The following is an 18,398-nucleotide window of genomic DNA, read 5'->3' as shown; positions in this document are numbered from 1 at the left end:
TGCAGATTATTTTGCTCTCGATTATTTCTTTAAAAGTTTGCCATTTGGTGGTTTTATTGCATAGTGTCTCTGGATTGCTATAAAGTATCGGTTTGTTTCTGTATTCAATTATTATGGGTGTATGATCGGAGCTGAGCTCAAGGTTGGATGTTATTTTTAATTTATTTGTGTTTAGTCCCTTTGTAACTGTGAAATCGGGCAGGTCAGGTTTTTTGTTCAGATCTGTCGACCAGTATGTCGGTCTACCTGTGGATAATATATTGAGGTTATTGTTTCTAATGTATTTTTCCAGGGTTCTACCTCGAGATGTAGTAATTCTTGATCCCCATAACGTGTGCTTTGAGTTGTAGTCTCCCGCTGCGATGTACTTCTCCCCTAAGTGTTGAAAGTACTCTTCCCATATTTATGATATTATTTTGTGTCGCGGTGGTACATATACTGCTGACAACTGCAAATGGTTGCTGCTAGTTTGTACTGTAACGGTGGTTGCTTGGGTATATTCCTTACTAATTTGGCTGTGTAGATAATGTTTGATATCGTTTCTGACTATCACTGCGGTCCCTCCGTGCGCTTTTCCTGAGGGGTGTTTGGTATCATATATGGTAATAGTATGGTATTTTCATGTAGCTTTTTGTAGTGAAGTGTGTTTCTGAAACAAGTAATATGTCGATATTGTTGTTATACAGGAATGTTTTAGTTTCTAGGGCCCTTTGTTGTAGGCCGTTTGAGTTCCAGCCTACTATTTTCAGCGTGTCCGTTTTTATTTTTTTGCTTCGCATGTTTGTAAGTAGTTGTAGCATGACTGTGATTTATGGCGTTTGCTGTCTAAGAACTGCGTTTTGTTCGCTTATCATTTTTGTTAGCATTTCGGTGTTTTTCATGGATTGTTTGAGCAGTTCCCTGATTTCTGTAGTGTCGTTGCTGTTATTGTTCTGATTTTGGTTGTTTAAGGGTGGCGATTGATTGATTACTTGCGCGTAACTTCGGCTACCAAAGGTGTTGGTGTTACTGTGGTTAATGTTCATTGCGTGCTGTAAATTTGGTGTTGTCCCAGTTTCTGTGCTATCCTGTTGCGCGTGAAAGTTATTGTATGTCCTGTTTCGAAGCGGCGGAAACAGTTTACGTTGGAGTTGTTTTCTGACTACACAGTCTTTGTAGTTAGCTGGGTGGTTTCCATTACAGTTGTAACATTTTACTTCATTTATTTTTCCTATGTATGGACAGTTTATTGTTAGTAAACAGTAGTTTATTGTAAGGCTGGGCCTTTTTGGTTGTTCGATAGGGTTTGCCGCGTTTGCGGCGTTGATTGCTTCGATAGTGAGGTGGGTGGGTGTCTTCCCGTTTTGCCTCGTAGTACCTCATTCTTTTTTTTTTTTTTTTTTTTTTTTTATTAATTCCACAATCGCATTTGACGTTGTGGCCTCTTTTGTTTGTCCAAGTTGTGGTTGTGACTTGCTGGTCTTTTGATATTGTAGTATGTCAAATCTATTTTTGCTTGGGATAAATGTGAATGGGGCGGTTGTTGTAGGCTTCATGGTTTCTTTTTTTTCAGCCTTTTCTTCTTGGATGTAGCGCTTTTCTTCGTCTGTGTTTTCCTGTTTGTCCTCTAATCCTTTAGCCCTGGTCACCAGATTTGGCGGCGAGTTGAGTTTCCGCGTCTTTTGTGCGAAAAGTCTTATTTTGCTGTTAGTGTCTTTGGTTATCTTTTGTGTTATTATTTTTCATTTAATACCTTTTTTTGTTAAGTTTATGGCAGGTTCCGCCTCCTTGCTTTCGGTTTCATTATCGTTGTCTCCTAGTACGAGCTAAGTTGCTCAGCATGTGCTATTAGGCTTAAAAATTACTATGCCCTTTATCGCCTAAACTGTTTTGCATTTATTCGTATAAGATTTATCAAATTTTAGGAATGCTTTGGTCAATTTTTAAATGTTAACAGCTACTACAAAACAAATCACAGTCATTTTATTCTTTACTTACATGTTATTTTTGTTTATAGAAACAGTGCCCAAAATTTCTACCATCTGTTGTCAAACATCTAATATGTTTCCGCTGATAAACAATAAACTAATTTTTTAAAGCGTTCAATTTGTAACGTAAATCATGGAAAATAAAGCATTCTGATAGTAATAACGACAATAGTACCATTAACTCTTTGCACTCGAGAGGTGACTTTCAATCACCACGGCATTCCGTACTGCAACTCCAGTGGCGAGCGAGAGGCAATAGTCCCTGTTTATGCTAGATTTCGACATCTCCAATTGATGAGAGTGCAATATTGGTTCGTAAATTGGTTCCTTAGCTATTTGTGTTCTTTGTTAAGAAGTGTAAAGTGTTAGACTTTAAAAATGGAGATAAAATATTTAATCCCATATCCCTCCTAAACTATGGTTCAACTATGGTATTGTAACAACGTCTCCAACGTTAGTTCGGATTCGACGATCATGGCAAAAGTATTATAGTTTAGAAACCCTAAAAAAGTGGTTTTCGGAAATGAAATTAGCTCAAATGAAGATGAACTTGATTTTGAACTGTTGAAAAATGAGATTAATTATATCAAGAATGCATCTTGGTGAATGCTATATAAATTATCATACAAAGAATATAGAAATTAATATTACAAAATCATATTTTCAAAGATGTAAATATAGATAAATTATTAGAATATGTTTTTGTAAGGTAATTTGTATATGAAATCATTTTACACTAGCTGTAAGACACGCGTCACGTATACGCTAAATCATCTGGCGTAGCTGCTACGTCCGGCCGAAAAAGTCCTCGAGTGCAAAGGGTTAATAAAAATAATGATAATAGTAATCAACGTTACATAATAATATTAATAATACCGGTAATAACAATAGCGATAATAGTAAATTGTACACATTATATATGGTATCACTTTATTATTTGAATATGTAAATAAAAAATTTTATAACTGAAAAACATCGTACACACGATTTGCAATAATCATAAATTTTACATAACTTTATTTTTCTGTTGATAGTACTTCTTAAATATCTTTGAATTGTAATGTTTAAAGTATAATTTTTGAGAAATACTTCTCGTCAAATTTTGCAGTTAACATTACGATACATAATATAAACTAAATAAGGAAATTTCCATTGAATTACACGAAAGAAGTTAAAGATAAAAACATTTTAACATTACATGCTAAGATAACCATGAGCTTGATTTCGACGACGACCAATCAAGTATGCGATCAATACTATAACCACTAATCCTGCCAGTGCACAGCCTACTGCTATTGGTACAACATCCGGTGTATCAAAAGCGCAATCTTTAGCTGAAAATTAATAATAAATATAATTAATAAATATTAGTAACGCTAATGATGTTTTAAACAATAATCATTGCATATTATTTATATTTCTAGCATTTTTCGTATTTTATATTAAATAAAATATATTTTATAACATAATATTGCAAATTATCATTTATTATATGCCTTTATTCATTTGTGGAATCTTGACGTACAGAATGAGACACGGAAAGCGTGAGAATTAACGCAATTTAGAATGGAAACTTGTTTCACGTAATATAAATTTTTGCACCCGAAGACAAAAGATATAATGCATAATTACTAATGCTAATAAAATTGTACTTTTTCAACTCATAATTTCATTTGTAATATAATTTTCAATTAAGTAATATACACTTGAACAAATTTAATAATTATAGTTGAAAAAATATTATTAATTTTCGTTGATTTTGACACGTTTTTACAATTAGTAAGTGAATTTTTATTTTCAAAATCGTTCAAAATATTTTAAGCTTTCTATAACAAACTTTTTAAGAGCAAGAAGCTATTTTTACTGATTTTTCATGTTTTTGATCAATATGGAATGTATAGAAATTTGAGAAACATATCCAAAGACTTTCTCTATAGCGTATCAATTTTTTACATGGGATTCTTTTTCTCTCTACAGTAATGTTATTAACGTAAAGATGAAATGGTAAAACATACCTAGTTATGGCAAAAATAGGATGCAAAAGATGTAATTATTAAACACATTGCCTAGAAATTAGAAAGTTGAAAATCGAGAATTTCTTTATAATCTTTGGATAATCAAAGACTATTATTAATTTTTTCTATAAAAATAAAAGAAAGAAAAGAAACGAAGAGAATTCTTATACACATACAGGCCTTTATGCCATGTGTTGATTAGCACGCGGGGGGTATTACAATACAAATACCCAAATCCATGCCATTCCGCACTACCTGACCATGAACCGTTAGACTTTAACCTTACCTTTGCACATGGCCCAACACCAAATTTTCCCCATTACGTAGGGCACTCAGGATCCTCTCCTTACCCCTCAACTCCTTCAAACTCAACATATAAAAACTGCGAGCATTCGACCACGAGACTAGTCTTGAGGTTAGGTTGGCCGTGATTTGAACAACTATTTTAATATTTTGTAAATTCGCTACTTTATTGTAATATTGTACTTAATCAGTTTGATGAATAAAAGCATATAAAAATATTAAAGGACAGTCAAGTTAAGCTATTGCTCAGCTCTTCCTTTTTTATCACGACGATTTTATGTGAAATTTTGGTGATCCTGCCAGGATTATGAAAAGTGCTCGTTGGTAAAACAAGGACATCCTACCTACGTGAAAAAGGATTCAACTTGGGCTACTGGTCATCCTCAACGACAAACTCACGATCTACGAATCTGAAGCCTACAACTCGATAACGGATATTCTACGAATATCAGGTAAAGTTTAATTCTTTTGTTCGATATAGACGTTCTATCTTTGACAGCCAATAAAATGTCTAAAGCACCAACAAGTGAAGACAGCGAAATTAGTCTAAAGCAAATACTAGACGCGATACAGAAACAGAACAAAATTCACGCGAGAACTAGCGCCGAAATTCAACAACAAATCCAAATACTAACCGAACAAGCAAGCGAAGAGAAGGCCTCGCTAAAGAAATCGAACTGCTAAGAAAAACAGTTACCGAATTGAAGTTAGGCATTGAAAGTCAGGAAACAATTATGACCAAAGATTTGAATTTGTAACTAACACCACAAAAGGAACCGCGAAATCGAGAAACAGGGATCGTGTACCTGTAGCGAGCGCATCCGAAACAATATTTGATCCTGAAAGCGATAACGATGACGAATACCAAAACTACAATGAACCACGACACCAGACTATGTTATCAGCGAAAGACGCAATAAGATACATTCCAATTTTAAACGGTGACGATGATGTTGGAGTGAAAGATTTCATAAAAGAAGTACGTGCTATACGAATGCGTTGTTCACAAAGAGATTTGTTATTGAAAGCCTTTAAAGTCGATAAAATAGTTGATAAAGCCGCGCAAAGTATTCGTAACATACCTATTGAAAATTATGCAGATTTACATGACGCTTTGAAATCCAACGTAACAAGGATGTGACGAATCTGTTCAAAGTTTCAATATCCGATTCCGCCGCATATTAAATAAACTTACGTATGCAATAACTAATAAAAATCCATAACCGATTATACGACGAATAATGATTGAAGCCACCGCGAGAAAAGTAAGTCGAATTTATTTAAAAGGACTTCGACACGACATAGGACGCATACTGTTAGTAAATGAACCATTTTCATTGAGCGAAACAGAAAAGAAAGCCGTCGACATTGAAAGATACCTACGAGAAGAACAAAAGGAATGGAGAAGGACAGGTACTCGATTAACAGTAACGTATAACCGACTTAGTAACAGACCGATGCAGACAAGCGACCGACCACTACCTGCTACACGTAATAATCCAATCAACAAAAATGTTTCGTCATTTTCTAAAACGGAACGTATAACATTTGCCGAGCGACAACAAGTAAAATATTTCAAATGTGGTAAATTAGGACACGTTGCACCGCAATGTTAAAATTTTCAATTAACCAACGACAGAAACCTACCACCTTCACGAGTAAACCAGATCAGAACAAGATGAGAAATCTGAGGGGGGTATGTGACAGCGACTGTACCCAAATCCAAGTCATTCCACACTACCTGACCTATTATAGATATTTAAAAATTGATCGATATGTCCCTGACAATAAGACCCGATAAATCTCCTTACACAAATGGATATACAGGTTGGACCAGCTAAATATCTGTCTATTGTTGTATGAAATAACCTCTGATGATAAAGTTGCACTGTTTCAACGAATACGTGTAACGGTAAAAATATTTTTCTCTTAGAGTCATTTTTTTACGAGATTTCAAGATTATTGGTATTTTTCGAATGGAATCATATAGTTATATCTCGTAAAAAAACAAAAAAGTTTATCGATCTTATTAACCATACTGTCCTCCCAATCATTTAATTTTGACACATTATACGAACCATATATAAGACAATCTAATCGGATCAAGACGATTCTCAATACAACCACACTTATTCTGCAGTTTATTATCTTATATCTTAAATATATTATATTATATTATAATATATATGTCGGGTTGGCATTACGATTAGAGTTAGGGTTAAGGGCGTAAAACGAATCCCTATTGACACTAGACGTGATCATTATGCAATAGAGGAGATATTTACCAGTGCAAACATGACCATGATGGAATTGGACAAGTAATCACGATAATTTGATACTCGAGAAGCTAATGACGATGATCCTAGACTCAATAACGAATCCACGGTCAACGGGATGACGAACTCTACTCTTCTTTAGCGTCTAAGTTGTACTCAATGTTAATGTATGGGGCAATCACTACGTATCCGAGAGTTACTTGAATCGTCGTCGAGATCGTACCGGAGAGTGACTCTCCGTCTCGACGATGCCGTCGAGGAAAACTATAATGGGTGGGTCTAAGGGCATGAGATCCTCGAATTCGTCAAAGAAAGCTTTCGTTCTAAAGGTGAGGGAAATTAGCGCTGTTGCTAATTGGTCGATCTCCATATCGGCGTTTTGAAAGAGATGCTAGCCGCCCTTGAGGGGAGGTTGTTGACGGGGGGCATCGTTCGTGGAAGATAGGTTTCTCCTATCTTCCCGTAGTTGCAATAAAGACTACTTGTCTATATGAAGGACTTTGCTTGACCAAATCCTAAGATTTATTGCGGGTCCTCACGTTAGCTAAACATATACTGCGGAGGTATGTTGACATCTGGAGATCATCTTACCCGGAGTATAGAATCTGCGTGTGGCGGGCCACGGGACAGAAACCATAGAAATATCCACTGCCACGTGTCGCCACGACTATTTCCTCTAAGAAGAGGTATAGAGTCACTCCGTGCCCCTGTTAGATAAAACGTACATCCCTTGACCGCGGCTACGCTCGGCGACCGGCCGCCGCCTCGAGCCCAAGCTCACTATCACAAATCTCGAACAATCGGAGTGACATTTGTTTAATCTAAATTACGACATTACGGTATTCCCGAGAATCCAAGGAGAGGTTCCGGTGTTTTTTCATCTCCGACATATATATATATTGTGATTTTGATATTTTTTTATGAATTTCTATAAGTATGTGTATAAATGCACAATCTATAACATGTATGATAAAATGTAAAATCGTTTATGGTACAGAATGTTACAATCTTTTTGGCTGTGAATAATGCAAAGTAAGCTACGAACATGTGTTGTTGCATTGAAACATATACGTTATGTCCGCTGTGGTTCATTTTTAAATGTCTATTATTAGTAATCAAAGCCTTAATTTTTTTATTTTTCGTTTTTATCTTATTTTGACTGATAAAAGTACTCTTTAGTCCTTTTACCAGTAACCTTTTCACTATTTACTATATACTATACAAATAAATTAATTTCTGCATCATATACAATTAAGTATTTTAAATATTTTATACTTATACTTACCTAAACCAAAAACGGTAGAATTATCTACTTTAAATGCTTGAAATTGTAAATCTGATATAGTTAGATATCCAGATGTTTCATTACTGTTATTTTGTCTTAAGTTGAGCGTCTGTTGTTTCAAGCATCTGTAGGAATTTGATACTTTCACCACAAAATTAGGTGCTTTATGCGCCAGAATCACTGATGTATCTGTTAAGAAGGATACACTCATATAATACGGCAAAATACATAGGATACGTAAAGATATAAAAGAATTATACGTATGTACTATGATATAAAAGGATTAACGAATATGTTGTTCAAGTTCTGAGAAATTGCCGTAAAGTTTTCGTATTAACATCTATTACATTACTCAAACTATTATACATACATAATGGATATTTTAAGATTAGATGACCGACCAACATATGGCTCGTGTATTCCACGTTTTAAAAAATGTTAACAAATTCATTGTTTTTGATAAAACTCTAATATTTGGCTCTACATTTTACTTTTGAATTACAGTAGGAAAAAGAGAATTCGAATTTTAGAAAATTGTTTTTTGTATTGGTACCATATAATATTCTAAGACTTTTGAATGTGCGCACGTGTATGCAAGTATGTATGTGAAATACATCAATTCTTCATACAAATTTTCTCCGTTTTGAGATATAAATATTTGTTTTTCAGATATATACTAGCAATAAAAGTGGCATTTGATATATGACACTAATATCTTGTTCTTGATATCGCAGGCGGATTCTTGTTTAACGAATTAAGAAAGCGTACTTCATTCATGCTGCTTCATTCAACGTAATACTTACAAGTGAAAAATTTTAACAAATCAGATATTATCAGTTTACGCATTTCTTTTCATTAATTCAAACATTTATCTATGACATCGAGAGAAAGAGTAAACGAACGAGAGAAAAAGAGAGAGAGAGAGAGAGAGAACACTCAATACTTTCTCAATTACTAACAAATTAATTATTGAAACTAAACTATTGCATTCTTTAAAATTATATCAAAACCTAAATTCAGGTTTCGACAGCAAGTGTTCAGTAATCACTGTTTTATGATATTTCGTCAATACGTAATAATTTACACACTATCTATCGTATCATATACAAATTGCTGTTATGCTTATGAAGATATTGTGTCCCGAACTATGCAGAGCAAGTTAATTCGCATTCAATCAATATTTTTTGCAATCAGGGATATGTTACTATAATACATCAATTTGTCATCTTGCGTGATACTGTAATTTGAAGATATTTTTTTCTTAAATTGATACATAAAGTTATAAAACAGCAAAATGCAATGATGGATATGTTCATTCTCAAAGTCATTATAAAGGAGTATTAAATAGTGTAAGTGGTCGAATAAATCAATTCCTTTTTCTTACATTCTTTTTAAAAACGCATGTTTCAAAGGATTATCTCTTTAGATAGAAATATGAAAACATATACTTATAAAATTAGTGGCGATATTGCATTTTCCGTATACTAATATTCAGCATGTAACGCTACAAACAGCAAGGATATACTGTGTAGCAACTAAATCTTTTAGAAACAAAATATTCAAACAAGATATAAATGGTATTAACACACATATTACTGAATTTGTACATTATTATCATTATTCGGAAAGCAGCGAAAACATTGCAGCATTTTCTCCGTTTAAATTGTTGTTAATCCTCATTGTTGGTTATATGAGTTACATGAAAGCATTTGCACATTATTATTAGCGAAGCAATGTACTTGCCAATATTACAAAAATACCAATAAGGAACGTATCGGCAAAACCATGCTCCAAGCGCAACAAAGCAGCACGAGGGTTATTCGCATGAAAAATTAAACAATATTGGCAACAATGGCAATCTTAAGGATGCTTAAAGTTGCTGTATGAGTATATTAACTGCTCAAGAATATCTGGCTGAATTATAGATCATATATTAAAATATCTGTTATTAAAATTTTGGACGAATTTTTTCTCATGACGAAATTTCTCGATTTCATTTATAGCAAATAAGAAATAATTGAGATCAATTATTTTAGAAAATGCTTATTTCCGAGAAATTTATCTTTACTACATAGAGATCTTATGGTTTATTGTTTAAAAAAAAAACTGTTCAATTTCCCCACAAAAATTAAAAACCTTTTCAATCCTTCACCATTTTGTTGTTTATTGAGATATTGAAATTTCCCCAGATAGGGCTACATATCAACTTATGACGTAATTACTGCCAATGCTAATTATTTTAGTCAAAGAGGAAATTTTGAAGAGGAATATATTAGAATCAATTTGATGAGATTGGCTTAAAAGTCTTTGTCACGTTCTTCATCACTAAATATAATACTAAATATAATAAATTGATTTTCTACTTATATTATTTGCTTGAAAAAAATACTCGAATATATCTCTACTTTTCAAGACATGAAAATAAGAAAAACACTTTTTTGTTCCTAAGAATTTAATTCGTAAACATGTTTAGTTACATAAAAATAATAATAGTAATAAATACTAATAAATAATTTTCGAGATACAAAAGAAAATCAGGGTGAAACAAAAATTTAGTGTTATCTACCATCACTTACGAGTGATTCATAGGATTTAGCTAATGCCTTAATATAATATTTACAAGATATGTATTTTGTTCCTTAGTATAAATGAAAAAAGATGATAACATACATACAACTGTATGTATCAAGATAGAGACATTTTAGAAATAAGCGACATACGAACAGATGTTCCACAGAACTACAAGAAAGACAAGAAAGTTTTAAAGTTAAAATATGAAATCTACTTACATACATACATACTTATATATAAATGTACACTCCTGCTCAAAAGTCTTAAAACATGAATTTTTAATAAATTTCTTAATATTTGATAATATTTGGAGATTATGAACTTTAAATTGCATGCATGTTTTAATAAAACTGTTAACTAGTAAGTAGTAGTATATTACATGTAAGTGCATGAAAGGTCGCCACTATCATAGATGGGTTCTACATCTGTGGTTTGAAGATTAGGTTAAGAAAAGTAACATGCAAAACTGACTGTGAGGCAAAGCTTCAAGGTCAAATATTTTTTGTAATATTATATTATGCACATTGGAAAGATTAATCTCATAACAAAAATCACAGACCATAAATGAAATGGTCTCTTAAAACGTTACATATTTTAGTTTCTAAACTGACATTATTCTCAGTGTGTTTAAATTTTGTAGCTAGAAAGAACGTAAATAGAAATATCGATTGAAGCACCTATCTTCATGACTTCCAATTCCTCGAATGTTACTTATTGCATGAACAAATGTTTAAAAAAAAAATTAAAAGTCATTGTAGAGGATACAATTTGACATCATGAATGTCAACTACCTTTCTTCTTAAGAACTATACTTCTTAACGTACTGATCGATCCACTTCTTTATTCTACACAAAAAGTATGTAGTAAGATGTTTATGCTGTAAACGAAAATCGTTAGTTCCTGAGATATTTATTACTCCCATTGTTTTGTTCTACAAACTTCTAAGTAAAAATATGCATGAAACTATATTCTATACTTCAATTGGTATTACGATCTCTTTCATTTCGTAGAAAGAAATATATGTAGATTTTTTCATATTGAAATATGTTATTTCATTAAAATCAGATGTATCTCACAAACCAGCAGTTTTTTTGACACAAGCATGTCAATACTTTTTATAAAGAACAACGAATTGAATCGATTCTTGCAATAAAAAACATGATTCTATCAAAGGAAACAGGTTTAAAATTGAATTATTATTCAAACTATTTCAGATTTCAGTTATGGCTTCATTTTGTAATTAAATATACTTTACTAACACTCTCTCATGAATGACTAGAAATGCTTTAAGACATATTAAAATTACATATTAATAATTAAGATCTCTTACTTAGTGTAGTATTTGGAAAATTTGTTGGTGGAAGAATGAGCTCCAAATGATGAAGAGAGTAGTCATTCTCAGTTACATTTCTTATAAAATGCAGTGTCATACTAGCATTAGTTACATTTTTAGAAGACCATTCTAATGTCAAATTTTGTTCCAACTTGCCACAATATCCACTTGCTTTCGTAGTTGCATTGTCTGCTGGTATATCAAATACCTTAAAGAATTTCTGAAAAAATACATTTTTTATTGTTTCAATATTAATATAGTACTAACTGATCATTATAAAAATATTAATAATTATTTTTATATGAACTATTAAATTAAATACAAATAGTTGTGTAAAATCTGAAAGAACTCGTATAATAGGTTGTTGAATTTGTCTTAATATCAGCTACAATAGTATGAAATTGAAAATATATAGTGTCATTTAAAAAAGTCAAGGTGACTTTGACTTTTTATCCCTTTTGGGAAATTTCTTATCTTTGTACTAATTTTCACCCTATTGGAAGCTGATTGACTTGCATTCGAAACATTTTTTTATCACATTATTGGAAGTGCCTGAAAAATCGTAGCAATAGTTACGCCAAAGATCCTTTATAAGGAGCTGAACTTTGAAGGTTATAACATTACTTCGCATCACGTTAATCAAAGTCAATTAAATATCCAATGAGATAGGACTAGAATTCTTTTTTCTATTATTCGTTAACCAGATTAATCCTATAGAATCGGCGAGACAGTACAAATTCTATTCGACATCTCATTAGGCTGCTCTTACAATTAGTCCTCGTATTATCAGTACGTCAAAACCGAACACTATATCATTATATAAAGTTATACTAGTATTGATAATATACTACAAGCCACAACACTTTGAATTTACAATACATGTAGTAATGTCTCCGAATGAATTGCGTCCAACTATTCCAAAATCTAACATTCAAAACCAACAAATTGACATAAAAAGGATTTAGTTTCAAAAATTTTTTGCCTTTGTGCAATTTCACAAAACATTTTCATCAATTTTAAATTTACCTCAATGAATAAATCTATTTCAGTTCAACTGTTTAACAATGTGTAGTAAGACGTTCACTACGAAATTTTACTTAATTTTCATAGTTGCTGTTGCGAGACATTTTTTGAAACGACGAAAATGCGAGGTTTACCCCACACCACGAAACTCGTTACATATGAAATGAAACAATATAAACAGATATCAATACCTTTTTTACAAAAGTGTTGCATCTTTGCATTCTCACTTAAGATTAATTTTCATTGAATATAATATTTTATTAATTTAGATCATTAAATAATACCTGTTTCGATATAAACAATTATCAAATGATGGATATCTTTAATTGCACAATAAGCGTTCAATAAAATACTCGTTTAGCTCACACCATGTACGATGTTCGTTGCCACAATAACCAAGACTGTTTTGGTTTCCAGAGTCTAACATAAATATTCTAAATAAGAAGTAGATAGTATTCAAACGATATTAAAGATGATTAAAACGTTTTTTCTACAATGATATGGAACATTCACCTTTTCAAATGGCTTTGATATAATTTTTTTAGCCAATATTGTCAATATCAAAAAAATTTAGCAATAGTACATTAATAACTTACTTAGGAAATCTTTCATTTACTGTATAAAAAGGTATATCAATATGTATTAAAATTAGCGTATCTTTTTCTGTCAATTAAGAAATCTCCGAAAATATGATCTTAAAGAAAATCATTTCTTCATAACAATATATTGTCCCTTCAAGAAAAATACTTCATGCTTTAACAATGTGCAATGGAAATATTGGTAGTGTTGAGTTTAGGTGAAAGACTAGTGTATCGCATCGCGGTAAACACGTTAAAATGGAAACCACGAATTTTCACTGATTATGATTACCTTCCAACCTGCGAATTCGCGGACAAACACAATTTTTATGTGGAAAGAAGACCCATAAATGGGCAATGGATATTTTCAAGATAAATGTTGACTTCAAAAGAGGCAGATCCGATGACCTTGACCTTTACTTTGATATGTGTTATCAAGGACACCTCCTTTATTAACGCTCAAGAACTTTTAGCTATCGCTCGTTATTGTTTATAAAGTTATTAATTATTAAATATACGACACAAAAGAGATCCATTTTGCAATAAAGTTTATATATGTATGGCGTAACATTTGGTTATTATTGAATGAAAAATTTATTTAAAACTTTAACACTTAAAATAAAAGAACGTAACCTAACTTAATCTGTCCTTGGGACAAGTTTATTTGAATTTAATTCAATAATCAGTTAGATTATGATAGGTTAGATTATTTCAAAGTGAAGGTACAATGTTGAAGTTCCAAATAAATTTTTCATTCAATGATAACCAGATATGAATTTATTGGCAAAAGCTTGCAATTACTATTTAAATAATATAATATACTATTGGTGAAAGAGATATACTAACGTCGCAAATTGAAGTATTAAATGATGACAATTAAACTAATTGCGTCTATAAAAATAGTTTGAATATTAGGTTGCCAATGTCATTTGTAAATTAATCTGTAAAAGTTATTTGTAATATATATTTGCATTATTTGCAATATGTATAAAAGGTAGCAAATTGTATATTTTTAAAACCCCCCTTCCAAATGGCATGTTATAAACAATTTTCTTAAATATACTATAGCACAAAGAATTCCTAATTTGACTCACGAGTTGCTGCCTAGTTTGATTTTCGAGATACATATGTATGTTTTAACATCTGATTAATTTTTGCAGGTATAATCTCGCTATATTTCTTCCACCAGTAGTATAGTATGTACCAAATTATAGTGAAACCTCAAATTAAAATATCAAGAAGCAGCATCGAGTGACATCTTTGGTTCCAGGGCCACTGAGAATCATACATTATATTCTATTTTAAGGATTTATGCAATAGTAATGATAATGATTTATGACTGACGATGTTCCATTTACGATAAAAAGGCAAAAAAATATTTCTTATTACTTCAATAAATTGAATAACGAGTAAAAGATATTATAGTACAAATATAAATTTGGTAATTATATATTTTGAGTGACTTTGATTATATATTACAAAGGTCAACATTTTGAATAATTTCATTTATACATATAACTGTCGCTCGACTTTAGTTTCCGAAATATAGTTGAATTTGTACATATACAAGGTGTGTCCTCTAGGATTAATCACTAAAAATGTATGAGGTTATAACATATATGATTCATTTCAAATTTACAATAAGAACTCCGAATCGAATCTTGAGTAGTGAAAAAGCTAGTCCGAGCCCGGCCGATTTTTACCGATCTAATTCGAATGTATCGGGTTAACTGTGGCGATCGAGCTACCCGACTTGATTAAGCTACTCGAATATTCGTATGTCTTGGGTTCCAGCCCGAGCTCGCCCGAATTTCACCAATCTTACCAACCCGTAATTTCGGGTACTTACACATCTTTATTAATCACTATTTTTTAAACATTTCCGATAATCTGCCAAAAAAATGTTCTAAACAAAAGTTAATGAGTTTCGGGTCCGCCGCATATTTGGATATTAAAAATATCCAAACAAATTTTTTCAATGAAAAGCCAGTCATCTTGATTTTTTTAAATGCCATCATATATGTATTCTGAACTTTACAAAGTTATAGCAGATGAATTCAACGACTTACTATAATATGATCTTGAATTCAGAAATTTAGGTTCGATCAACAACTGTAGTGTATGATACAAAATGGTATTATCGTTATCGTTGGATTTATTTAATAATCTTAAAGTTATTTTGAATGTATAATTTGATCGAAATAATATAATTTTCCATATTAACATTTCTATTGATTGAACCTAAATTTCTGAATTCTAAGTCATTGTAAGGTCATAACATAGTAGTTCGTCCAATTTGTCTTCATAACTTTAACTCTGTGAAGTCCAAAATATATGGCACCATTTCACAATAATCCTGATATTTCATAAAATAAATTTTTGGAAACTTTTATGTTTATATATATATATAATAAATATGTATATATTTATTTATAATAATATTTATAATAAAAAATATATATATCAATTGTTGGTTATATAATAGATAAAAGGAGATAAGTACAGTTTATATAGAATTTTATAGTACTCTAGTATTAGTACTAATTAGAAAAATTGCAACTATGATATTAGAAAATGCAATTACCAGGTTATTAAAGCCCTATTACCGACGAAACAAAAATTCTGCTATACATATATCCAGCACAATGTTACTTGCGAAGTCAATATAAAATCGATGAGATTTGCTCTGTTTCTCCTTTCTACATTATTCCTATAAAATTGTATATAAATTATAATTACTTCTTCTTTTCTACTATCTAACCCAAACTAGTTGCCAACCCAATAATATGAAAAATATTTTGGTGTATATATTGGAGAATAAAGTCGAGCAATAGTTATATGGGTAAATGAAATTGCTCAGAATAATGATCTTAATAACATATGTCAGAATCAATGAAACCATTAAGGTGTGGCCTTGTTTATATAAACATAATTAACATAAATATTAAATTATACTTAATTAACATAATTAACAATATAAAACATATTGACTTTGCATCTTTGTACAGCCTTGATTCATTTATCCCTATATCTAAACATGTTCATTTCATACCAAATTGATTTTATGACCTCGCTATACTGTGGTGAGAATTATATATATATATATATATATATCAATATATATTATATATATTCTAATTTGTCATATACCATGATAATGTCTAAATAATATAATATATTCTACACCTAAATAATACAAACCGTTTTGTTGTCATTAACATAAGAGATATTAAACTCCACAGACATCTGTACTACAATACAGGCTTTGTCTGTTCCATTACCAACTACCCACTTCCCAGCAGTATCAGAAGACAATGTAGAATTTACTGTAGCTTGTATAACTGCTGGGTTAATTGCTGTATGTAAAATCTGTTTCGTAGTTGTTTCATTTCTATAACTTAAGGTGGCTGATGTATCTAGTGACACAGCAGATGATTGGTGATCATTAGAAATAACTGTACGAGTTTGGATAGGACTTTGAGTCGTTAAAACCTCTTCTGGCTTTAATTTATTTTTGTTTGTGTCTAAAGGAGCTGACACAGGTACCAGGGAAAGTATCTTATTTGATGGAACATTTGTTTCAAAATGTTGCTCATTTTGTAAAGATGTTCCATTAGTGAGAATACCTTCATTTTTAGATAAAATATTTTCTTGACCTTCACCTGTTGTAAAATTGAAATATAATCAAATTAATTGAACACATTTACATTGACTTCTAAGTTAATATAATAAATTGGATATACATAATTTCATCATGCTAATATTCAGAACATTGTATAATTTGTGTACATGCACAGTGCATACATGTTTTTAATATATGTTCAAAACTATGATCTCTAACTAAAATGTTGCTTATTTATGAAGTTGAGCTCTATATGAAGTCTTGAAAGTTGTTTCACATAAATACATTTCCAATATCCCAATTTTTCTAGACTTCCTTTAATATTTTATATCAATGATACTGTTTGGGTTAGAGTATTTAAAATGCTTGTAAAATATCAACTATACAACAAGCTTTCAAAACTTATTAAAATAACCAAGACCTTTGAGATTTTCGAAACTTCCAAGACTTCTAAAATTTTCAGGAGATTTATGGTACTGAATTTCATTCAATGTAACACATATTTTTATCCACATATACATATTTGATACAATTTGACTTAATTGACAACTCATCAATATAGATCCTTAATCCTGTGAACATCGTTTAGTGTTTGATATACATATAATAATAAAAGAGTTAAGAACTATAAATAATAAAAACTTATGTAAATATGAATTGCCAAAATCTTTGCTTGTATCAATATTTTAGTTAGATTAATGAAATAATATAATTTTATTTCTAAACTATAACATACAAAATTTATTGCAGGAAATATAAGAATAATACAAACTATATTTCGAAATATTAATTTAAGTAATATTTTTATCTGAATTTTTACATAGAAAATAATTTATTTGTTAAAGTAATTCTTATTAATTAATTAATTTGATAATTTTAAATATCTTATTATTATAGCTTTGATTTCTAAAATTTTACCATAAGTTACAATATTTTATCACAAGACAGTATGTTGTATTTAATATCGTAAATACGTTAATGAGAAATAATGTATAATAAAGATAATAAAATTAAAATTAAACCATAAATCTACAGCTGATGTAATTTTGTAAGAAGAGACCTTATAAGTTTTATGTGTTTCAGGGAAAAGTAGAAACAAGAAATATAATTTCACGATACATAAAAAATGTTCATAATCCTCTGCAGAAAAAATAAAAGTGTATTTGAAAATTCATACCCAGAACGTGGAGTGCAGTAAAGCAAAGGAGTAGTAAAAACTTTGACATCATTAGAAATTCCAAATTTGCTAGAAATAAGCAAAATCCACTAAAAATTTGAATGTTTATAACTATTATGAATATTAGACACCAATATCAGTTAACGCAAAGTATGTGAAAATACACCGCGTATGACGACACAACGTAAATGTCGATACAATTCTATGCTCTGTAGTTCCTTGAAAATGTTATTCACAAACACATATTG

The 18,398-nt window shown here is 30.9% G+C and overlaps 2 protein-coding genes across 2 annotated transcripts in view; one reads left to right on the top strand and one right to left on the bottom strand.

Moving 5' to 3' along the window:
- Positions 1-2,880: 2,880 nt before the first annotated feature.
- LOC126917849 (lysosome-associated membrane glycoprotein 1) lies at positions 2,881-18,397 on the bottom strand. Its single transcript, XM_050725209.1, has 5 exons — positions 18,151-18,397; positions 16,553-17,013; positions 11,748-11,970; positions 7,847-8,035; positions 2,881-3,301 (listed from the first exon to the last, which is right to left on the bottom strand). Exons 1-5 carry the CDS (start codon positions 18,200-18,202, stop codon positions 3,162-3,164), a joined length of 1,065 nt encoding a protein of 354 aa, XP_050581166.1. The 5' UTR covers positions 18,203-18,397; the 3' UTR covers positions 2,881-3,161.
- The window catches only part of LOC126917842 (negative elongation factor D), a 48,373-nt gene continuing 34,102 nt past the window's right edge, over positions 4,128-18,398 (top strand). Inside the window, exon 1 of the mRNA XM_050725183.1 lies at positions 4,128-4,737. The gene's annotated coding sequence lies outside the window, so the exon portion shown is untranslated. The remainder of the gene's footprint in view (positions 4,738-18,398) is intronic.

The sequence above is a fragment of the Bombus affinis genome, chromosome 6 (genome assembly GCF_024516045.1).
Source record: "Bombus affinis isolate iyBomAffi1 chromosome 6, iyBomAffi1.2, whole genome shotgun sequence".
Classification (NCBI taxonomy): Eukaryota; Metazoa; Arthropoda; class Insecta; order Hymenoptera; family Apidae; genus Bombus; species Bombus affinis.
The sequence above is the reverse complement of the archived record's forward strand: the minus strand, read 5'-3'. Positions and strand labels throughout refer to the sequence as shown.

Excerpts from the sequence above, each read along its gene's own strand:
- LOC126917849 (XM_050725209.1), bottom strand. The coding sequence starts at position 18,202 with ATGATGTCAAAGTTTTTACTACTCCTTTGCTTTACTGCACTCCACGTT. Across the intron at positions 17,014-18,150 it reads TACTGCACTCCACGTTCTGG|GTGAAGGTCAAGAAAATATT; the intron begins GTATGAATTTTC and ends ATTTTACAACAG. Across the intron at positions 11,971-16,552 it reads ATGTTAATGACAACAAAACG|AAATTCTTTAAGGTATTTGA; the intron begins GTTTGTATTATT and ends GTATTTTTTCAG.